General features: G+C 41.4%; 1 protein-coding gene across 2 annotated transcripts in view; it reads right to left on the reverse strand.

Moving 5' to 3' along the window:
* slc36a1 (solute carrier family 36 member 1) overlaps positions 1-9,818 on the reverse strand; it is a 37,099-nt gene extending 27,281 nt beyond the window's left edge. Inside the window, exons 1-5 of one of the 2 annotated variants that reach the window (XM_034883950.1) lie at positions 9,631-9,818; positions 6,214-6,353; positions 5,118-5,172; positions 3,620-3,710; positions 2,166-2,254 (exon numbers count right to left, since the gene is read on the reverse strand). In XM_034883950.1, the coding sequence (XP_034739841.1) occupies positions 2,166-2,254; positions 3,620-3,710; positions 5,118-5,172; positions 6,214-6,250 (272 nt within the window). In that variant the 5' untranslated portion in view covers positions 6,251-6,353; positions 9,631-9,818. Of the gene's footprint in view, positions 1-2,165; positions 2,255-3,619; positions 3,711-5,117; positions 5,233-6,213; positions 6,354-9,630 lie in introns of both variants that reach the window. The other variant, XM_034883949.1, reaches the window with a different exon arrangement.
* Positions 9,819-10,307: the final 489 nt, after the last annotated feature.

Raw genomic sequence — 10,307 nt, forward strand, 5'->3', positions numbered from 1 at the left:
AGATAGGAATGACTTCATAAAACAATAAACCGTTAAAGTCAAATAAAAAGACTCATTACAGCCGCTAAGAAAAGGAAAAAAACACAGGTTGGGGAAGAAAGTGAAACAGCTAAAAACGGGTGGAGGTGGAAACCAAATCTTTTCCCATCCATATGTGGATTGATAACTACATATGTATAGGATTAGTAAATGCAACATGTGGCTCCTGCATATCTATGAGCGGACAAGAGGAAGTGATGACTTGGACTCTGCAATAAAGAAACCTGAGAAAAAGGAAGAGCAGCATTTTTCCCATGAGTGTCTTTTCACTATATTGAGATATCAGTGTTTCCCACAGTGGATTGCCAGCCTGGTGACACACCGGGCCTGGGAGTTATTTTTTTATGCATTTTAAGATGTTTTTTTAATTATATTTTTAACTACAGATTGTTTTTACGGCATGATTGGAAACTTAAGTCATATTTTCAAATGTCCAGTTAGCTTTTAGCACTGACTGATAGTGCCTTGCTCCCCCTTTGTACGTACTTCTCCTCAATTTAGATTTTCCTTCAGTACACCGTCTGGGTTTGCGGTGTATTTTTAGGTTTTCCGACGTCACGACCAAACAGTAGCGATTGGTTATGGCAGATCCAGAGTGGCTCTATACAAATGTAATGTACGAGTCTGGTAGGACAAAGCTACGCTATAAACAATCTTTCTTATAGCTTTTTTTAAATTCTCAATTTTTGAAAGCTCTTCAGTCATGCTCTCTATTTACTTAATCCTCTGTGGCGTGTTAGGGCGGGACGGGTGTACATCCCTTGAGGAACATGGCAGAAGGGTAGGGTGACTTGGCAGCAAATGCAACACACACACACACACACACACACACACACACACTAATGGAAATCTGATAATGCTTTATAGTGCAAACACACTAACAGCTGTAAAACTGATAATGCATCCTACAGTACAGTTTCAGTTTCACTTTTGATAAGAGGACATCTGTTGTTTTGTCTGCAGCTCATTCTGTTAAAACCTTCTGAAGAAAACGTATTGTGGACTTAAGTTCTGAATTGTATAAAATGGGGAGTTAAGTGTATAGTTACATCCCTACATGTGGGTTTATTGCCTCAATGGATCAGTTACATAATCGGAGGGTTTCAAATTGGAGTGGTGACAACATTTACAGCATCACCTCTGATCGGTGGAGCTTGTCACAGTTACATTACGCCGTGTGTGTGGCTACAAAACTCTGAGCCCATATGCTGTTAAATTACACAGCAGAGTGTACTTTGTCAACCGGCCACAACAAACAAGTCCCTGTTGACGCAGTAGGCCGCTAAGTGCGGGGGCAGCTGTGGCTCAGTGGTAGAGTGGTTGCTTGCCAAGTGGAGGGTTTGGAGGTGGTTCGATCCCTGGCCCAGCAGGGCCATGTCGAAGCATCGGCCACATGGTGTGAATGGTGATTGCTTCCTTTACCATGTAAAAGCACTTTGAGTAGTCGTTAAGACTAGAAAAGCGCTATATAAATACAGGCCATTTACATTTAAGTGAACAAATGACACTGAAAGGAAAGAAGCAATTATTTAATAAAATACATAAACCCCATGGAGAGGGAGTTTCAATTAAAGCCACTTTATGTCAACCTGCCTTTTCTTTGTCAAGTTTAGTAAAAGGTTTTCTAGGATTCCACCCAAAAAAAGAAAAGATGCCCCTCTAAGTGGTTTACATGTCTAGCTGGACAGAGCACTGGCATTATTGTGAGAGAAAGAGAGCAAGTTGAGACAAAGCAGAGGTCAAGACTTTGGCTGCATTGCATTGTGGTCTATTAAAAAGGTATCGTAAGTGACTATTTGTGAAATTTTGTAAATATCTCCTCATGGTCAAGAGCTCTAGACCATGAGGACCTCTCTATTTTCTGTGTGTGCTGAAAAGAAAACCCAGTGTTTATGGACAGTGGAGTTCAAACATGAACGTGTTTGCCTTTAAGACACAAAGTCCATGCTGTTTGCTTTGTGAGAATGAGCTGACACCCAAAGCCGCGGTCGACTACTGACACATCAGGAAGTTGAATTGTTATCTGTTCTTCAACGTGACTTTACCTGATGGAAGAGTTAACATGGCAGGCATTCAGTAGAAAACTGTAGTTCAAGTGTTAGAACTTTCAAGGTGTTGTTACTTACTTTGCACTTAGGTGGTGGGAACATTTCACAAGCACCTGCATACAGTTGATGGCTACAACGCCCATACACAGCAGGCTGATAGGGCCGAGCTGGGAAGACAAAGACAGACAGACAGGAAGGAAGGAAGGAAGCAGAGTCAGAGATTCATTTATTTTATCTTTGCATTACTGTTGAAGCACAATATTAACTTCGAAAATAAATGATACAATTCATACAACGAGGTATTTGGTCCCATTTTCTTTCATATCAGGAGTTGCTGTTGCACCAGTGTGCATGTTTTGTAAAACAAAGGTGCTTTACATTATGGAGTAAATTCCTTCAGGGCTAAGGAGAGAAAAATAGGACAGGACAAAAAGGGGGATGATATTGGATATCAGTCTCCACCTCCACACCAGAGAGGTTTACATAACTTCACTTTTTTTTCACCATTCTTCTTTGTAAAATCAACACAAAGTCAAGTGCAATATATAATATAAGTTATTTTTCTACCTGAGCCTTTACTTCCTCTGTATCACTTATTGATGCATGACGATTCTGGACTGTAGGCGCAAGATAACCACTTATAAAAAAAAAAAAAAAACCTGCGCCTATCACACAGCCGCCACGATATTTCCATATGGTGCAACATGTAAATTTTTTCACACCGCAAACCACAGCTCTCTGCACAATCCTTTGAACAAAAAGTCACAGCATGGGGGGGAAATGCACCTAGAACAAAAACACCAGTGAAGAAATCTAAGAAGGTGAAAATGACGGATTTTTTAAGGTTTAGGGGTTTTCCATAAGAAAATTGTATGTTTTTAATAATAATTAAAAAACATGCAAAATGCAACTTTAGACCATTAATATCTCCCTATCTGTGTCTAAAACTTTGGAAAAACTCGAGCAGATAATAAATAAAACTCAAAAAGCTTAAAGAGAAAACTTGCTAACAGGCTCTGACACAGGAACCCAATGGCCGACCGTCGGCAGAAAAGGCCATTCAACAAGTTAAATCGGCCCCAATGGATGCCGACGGCTCCTCCGGCTGACGGCAGCACGGAGCACATAGGAAAGACTCGAGTCCCCGACCCCGCCAGACTGCCTGAGGGACGATAATCAGGTTGGTGTGTCAGAGCCTAAACAAGTTCAACTACAATCACTAGATCTGACACGTCTTTCAGTTAGTCTGGTGCTTATTCGCTGTTTTTTTTGTTGCATCTTTATTTTCCGGGCTCAGGTGCTGCACCAAAGTCTTGTAACTACAGGGGAGACACTGCTTTACATGACAACCACAATGTATTTTCCCAAATCAAATAAAGCTGAAAAAAATGCTCACTTTACAACACTAGCCTGACAACATCTGTATATTGAAAATGACAATCTGACTGGAATGGGAGCAGGATCTAATTTAGTGTCTCCAGACCAGTCATATGACTGGGCGTGAGCAGATAATGAAATCTGTGTGTACTTACCACCAGGCCGGCATTCTTGACAGCCAGAGGCAGACCCAGCAGCCCGGTGCCGATGTTCCCTTTCAGAAGGTGTATAAGAGTCTGACAAAATCTGGAGGAAAAGTAGTGATTTCTGCATTAGAAAAAAGGCATTCCACATTTTCATTACAACTATTTAGACAGTGTTGTTACCAACTGATGCTTTTATATTACCTCTATTTTTACAAAAAAAAGAGAGCCTATTTGTTATTGTTTCAACAACATCCACGGGCCGGGTTTGTTCACCTATAATTCTGTAAGTCCCTTTCATTTTAATTTTTTAAACCCGTATGTTAATAAATAACTTCTGAAAACACATGGTTTAATGTTGCTTCCCTTTAACGAGCTGGGTAGTAACACATTATATAATATATATATATTTTAACAATCTAAGTGCACAGCAAGAAGCGCATGGCACAGGTGCGTTTAGGGCGTGTCCAAAACCACTTTTGCTAGTTCAACGGCGGAAAAAAAGGGTCCGTGCACTAGGCGCATGGTTCAAAAGGGTTGTGCTTAGTGTCTTATAATTAATGTTTTGGGCAGACCATGCGATCAAGCAATCAGAGTTCCATCTCCCATTCTTTTAACAGCCAGGCGTGTTTGTACCTTGGCGCATTGCTATCATGATGAGCAGGAAGGAGAGATGTTCAGAAGAAGAAACTGATCTGATGGTGGGAGAAGTCAAAGCACCCGTAATAACATGTAATATTAAATATATAGATATACACAATTTTATTATTTCATTGTCAAATTTTAGCTGCAATCTTTTGCATGTGTATGTGCTGCTGCTCTCCCCTGTGTGTAACAAGCGCAGTGTGCGCGTGCTGTGCACGAGCCTAGGCGCATTTCACTAATGCGCTGTTAAACTAACAATGAAATGCTTCGTTATTGACTTTAGACCAGGTTTTTGTTGGTCAATACGCCCAGAACTAACCCCAACCCTAACCCCTGAACACACCTCCCTGTATGACCAGCACGCCCATGGATGTACAGATGGGTGCAGGTGCATTTACGTGGTGCTGAACGGGAAACTGACAACTGTGACTGTCTTAAACTAGCAAAGACACATGCGTCGGGCTTTGCGCAGCGCCGGGTGCAAGATAAAGCCGAAAGTCCTTAAGAACAGGTTCTTTTTTACAATGGGAACTTTACAAGTGACAAAGCCACTTAGGGGAAGGGAAGGAGGACTAGGAAATAAAATACATACAGTTTAAAATGAAATAAAATAATTTAATATACAACACAGACAGCAGTGAACACGTATAACGAGAGAAGTGGCTGAATAAGAAATTCTGGTGGTGGCGCAGTATCACACAGGCCTTTGGTGTGGTTCGATTCCCACTGCGATACATCAACCAATGTGTCCCTGAGCAAGACACTTAACCCCTAGTTGCTCCACAGGCATATAAATAAATATACATTTGTAAGTTGCTTTGCATAAAAGCGTCAGCTAAAATGACGTGTAATGTAGAATACTTACGAGGTTCCCTTCCGTCCTCCAATCCTCTCATAATCCCGTTGGGGCCTGGTAGGTCCTGGAGGAGAGGGACAAAGTGCATCCATTTCTGAGGGAATTGGGTCCGAGAATAAAGAAGCTGAGGCGAAGGAGAGAAGGGAGGGCAAAGACGAGAATATGTAAAGCCCTTTGTCGCATGTCACTAAAAAACAGCTCAGGAAGTTAATGAGTTTTCATCTTACAACTACTTTCTTAAAGTGACATAAAATAACTTTTAATGCACAGGTACATGGCTGAATAAGAAAGATTAGATTTTAAAATCTACTCTTATCCTGGTGATGGCGCAGTGGATGTTTCACACATGCCTTTGGTGCGGGAGACCCGGGTTTGATTCCCACTGCGTTCCTTACATCCTCATTTCAAAAGCAAAGAGGAACTGTTATGGCATGTTTTAGTGTAGGAGGGATAAGGAGAAGACTATTCCATGTTGTGTCCTACTCAGTGTGGAAACGGCAAACTGAAGTGAAACTGAGGCTCTGAGGTGAGGAAACTTAAGTTCTTTCACACACTGGTGTTCAATTTGAGCTAGTATTTTTATAGAATTTGAATGAATTAGAAAAGAAATTAGATACAAAATCATTAAAAAAAAGAATTGTCTCTTATGGTTGCAAAGGACAAAACGTCTAGAGTAAATAAATCATATATACAATTAAAGTGTATACATACCATACCCACTAGGGTAGCATCATGACAGAAACATGCAATAAACTTGTTGAACATCGCATTAACGCTAATGATAAATAAATAGATATTAAAGTGTACTTTGTTTCTGCTTTCATTGTTCTGCTAAATTAAACCAAATTACAATGCAACATTAGTTAATTGAACATAAAAATGCATTAAAGTGCAGTTTTCTACTGATAATTTCAACTAATGCAAAAGATCTCTACGTGTCTTTCGCAATATGTTGCAATCTTTGGCATGTGCTCAATTCTCCAGCTGATACTGCGACAACGATAAAAACTATATATTTTGCAGCCCTACTACCGAGAGTACACTCCTGTTTTGTGATCCTAAACAAGAGATTACAATGTTAAAGCAGTGCACTTGATTTGAATACCTTCACCTCGGTTGTCTACGTCGCTGGAGGCAATCATGTTGGGTCGGGGTTTGATGGAGTTTGATGGACGGCTGGGTGTCGTCTCTCCCAGCCTCACAGATCTTAATGCCGGGAGATCGGGGTGTCCAGCATTGACAGCTACACATTACAAAACAGACAAGGCAGTTCAATGTAAGACTTGTGATCAACAATCGATCCTTTGTGAGATCATGGACTTCACAGTGAAAGAAAGTTACTTTTAAAGAGCCTGGTCTTTAAAAAAAAAGTGCTCTTAGCGATGTTGGGTGACTTCTTTTTGACGTTCAAAGTATTTTCAAACCAAACGAGACTCGTTTGCCCCTCCTCCTCCTCATTCTGTCCCCTCCCTTCTGTGCTTCCGCGCACTAACCCCACCAACCCCCAACAAACAAATGTTCTAGCCTAAAACACCTGTGACATTGCTTGGAGCACCTTTAAATAACAAAGTCCATGGTAATCAGTGATCCCCAATTAACTTAGTACATTCAAAAATCATGCTGGCTTGGAGTTTGGCACATACGTAATATAGAGCTGCACCTAACATTCATTTGCACTGCCGATTTATTTTTTTGCGATTCGTCAATTTGTTGATTATTCCATAAAATGTCAGAAAAGGGTGAAAAATGTGGATCAGTGTTTCCCAAAAGCCCAAGTTGACGTCCTGAAATGTCTTGTTTTGTCAAAGACTCAAAGGCATTCAGTCTAATGTCAGAGGGTGGAAGAAACTAGAAAATGTTCACTTTTAAGAAGCTGAAAATGTAAAACATTTACTTTGGTTTCATAAAAAAAAAAAAAAAAGAATCACTCAAAACGAGTAACCTATTATCAAAATACGATTAATTTAACATCTGACACTTATCGTTAATATATACAGCTCTAATGTAAATGTTACATTGTGTAAAGATCTATCTATCTATCTCACGGTTAGGGCTGAAACTGTTCTCCTTCAGGTTTAGATCAGGTCCCTTCTCCCTCTCAGCTTTGGCCTGACAGCCCGGCGTGTTGCATGGTCCTTGGGATAGAAGTGAAGTCGGGTGCACGTGTGAGTTGCGCATGCGCCACTTTGTGACAATGACAGATTTCACACAGATCTGTTTCGCGGTTAGCCACAAAATAATGAAATACATTACTTAACTTAACATCACTTGACATTACAGAAGTCTCTGGTTAGCATCTTGCGTGCTACTTGTCTCAAAGTGACGCATGCGCAACTCTCAGCTTCACTCCACTCACATTGGGCAGTGACAATCTTCATTAACCTGCATGCCGTTGCTGCTTCTGTCTTATCACACAAGGCAGTCCATCTGATGACTCATTACCAGGAAGCCAAAAGTTCTGACTATGCCGCAATTTTTAGGAACCAAAATAGTTTGCATTGCCCGCAACTTCACGTCTAGTCACCACCACACTTCCCCAATCTTCTTGTCACAGCGTCGCTGTTTAGCATGTGTAATGAGTTCAGAACTTGAAAAAACTAAATTGAATATACAAGAAAACTCACAACATGGACTTGAGACCTCCAGCTAGGGGGGGGGGGGGGGGGGGGGGGGGGGAATCGATACATCATAGTATTGCAATATTTTCCATGGCAAGACTATCGATACACAGACACCAAGTACTGATCTTTTATTAAACATGTGTTGGTCAGTTTGTCTGCTTAACAATCCCATTTTGCAGCAATACAAGTGAAGTGAGAGGAACAGACAGAATGTATTTTCTTAGATAAAACGGTTTTCTTTTGGAATATTTTCTCAATAATATTGTATCGTGACACGAGTAGCTTGATGATATCGTACCGTGATGATATCATATCTTGATGATATTGTGTGTTGAGGCCTCTGGAGATTCCCACCCCTATGTAAACTACTGTTTCTGTAACGTTACACAGGTAAACCGGCAGTTCCTCTTCGGGACGAGTTGTTGTTTAGCGGTGGTTCAGTGAGCGTGCAGAATGGCTGTGTGACTTCTACTGCAATGTTACTGTAAGCAGGGCAATGTGTCTAAATTATGAGCCACCCAGCAATCGTTCCCAATGTGCCGTGACATGAGAGGAATGAACTAAGCACCATGGAAATGCAAGTAGCATGGTGTGCAATTTCTGGCTCCAGCACTTTAGACTGATACAAAAAAAAGCAGTTAAGGAGTATTTTTCAGTTCATTGGGGCTGCAGTGCAACGGTTGTTATTTATAGTTGACTAATCCATCACTTTTTGTTTTTAGATTAAACATAGCATATGGAATCAGCAAATGATTGGCATGTGCATTTTTGGTTGACGATTAAAAGAAAACAATATTTTAAAAGTTGTAGATTCATTTTGTATAGACTGACTAATGACTAAATGACTTTTTAAAGGGCCGATTGGGCCTCTTCCCAGGACTGTGTGGGTGTCCAAAGACTGACTGAGAGCAATCTTCCTGAATCCCCTGTTAGTGCGGGGCAAATGACAGCTGTATAATTCTTATTGGTAAAAATAATTTGTGACCTAAATTCCCATCAAAGCTCCGGCCGACCTTCACCCTGAGCAGAGTCTAATGAGCCAGAATATGGGAAAATGGGTGTTCAGATGCTTTAGAGCTTATGTACCCATTTATTATAGCAATTGCCATATGTTTTGTATCTGGTCTAAATGTCAATAAGAAAACTGATGTGGGATGCAGCTTTCAGTGTTTACTGGTGATAAGCTCACATACAGCACATTCCAAGGTTGTGAAGGGGTGTGCAATGTTTTGAAAGTAAGTGCCCCTTCAAGACAGCACACACACACACACACACACACACACCATTTAAACTAATCTTTGACCAGGAGAGGAGTTAGTGTCACACACACCCCATACACCCACATACCACCCCCACCCACACCCACACAAACACATGCACACACCCAAATGCACACACACAGACAGATAGACAATCCAGTTAAACTAATCTTTGACCAGGATACGAGTTAGTGTCTCTGTCACCTCAACGGACAGGGACATAAAGCAGGGACAACCACCAGCGATGGAGTCATGCCAGGAAACTACACCATTAAAAATGCTTAGAAATCAGTAAAATAGGGCCGTGCACATTTACCTCCAAGAAAAACACACACCCACAGAAGAGACTGCATGAGAAATGAATGAGAAAGAATGACGTGGGACAAAATGGAAATTACCAGCGTAAGGATACATGTCGTATGTTGACAACATGTGTGTTGACAAGGCGATAGCTGCTACTACTAAGCTGTCATTAGCATGAACACACCGCGGTTTGTTTTGCTTCGGTTCGACGAGGCAGCTTAGCTGACATTATGTGTTTTAAACCTAGGTTAGCCAATGTTAGCTAGCCGTTTGTTACGATGTCATCATAGTGCCCGTAAACACGTCAACAACACGGCTCTTAACGAACAACAACCTACCCCGGGGAAAGCTTGTGTTGTCTCTGGTCTCGGGCTGGCTTTACCAGAGTTTAACCCTCGCCGCAGACCTTTTATATTCCTATTGTAGTCATGGCTGGTTGAATTCAGCGCGGCAACACTGCACTGATTGAGGGCAAAAGAGGAGTCTGCTATGCTGGCTATACGGTCCGCGAGCCAGCGGCGTAGTCACGTGACCCGGCCGCTCGACGTGCTGTTGCCATAGACACGGATTATAAAACTCCCACTGTAACTAGCGCTATGTTTAAAATATCGTTCGTAATTAGACAGCAATAAATAAATACATATACACAAATAGGAAAACAGAATCCACTTTAAGACATAATTGAAGTGAGTGTGAACACATACAGGTAATTTGATCCCCCTAACTGCTCAAAATAAACAGAAACGTCTGCTTTACGGCTGAAATTGCTACATTGTATTGGACAGGTATAGCATAGCTAGCTACTTGCGCTATGTTGTGATATAGACTGTATATATATGTTGAGTCTATGGTTGTGAGACATATGCTTGGTGGGCGGTCGGGTGGTGAGAGAGGAGAACTAGGATGGGTTAATAAGGAGAGCGACGACTTAATTAGCGCAACACTTTTCAAGTGCCTGGTGGTCCTGGTGCTGACGGAGTCGAGCCAGCGGCCAGACAGGAGCTTTCTCTTTATGA

The sequence above is a fragment of the Etheostoma cragini genome, chromosome 10 (assembly GCF_013103735.1).
Source record: "Etheostoma cragini isolate CJK2018 chromosome 10, CSU_Ecrag_1.0, whole genome shotgun sequence".
Taxonomy (NCBI): Eukaryota; Metazoa; Chordata; class Actinopteri; order Perciformes; family Percidae; genus Etheostoma; species Etheostoma cragini.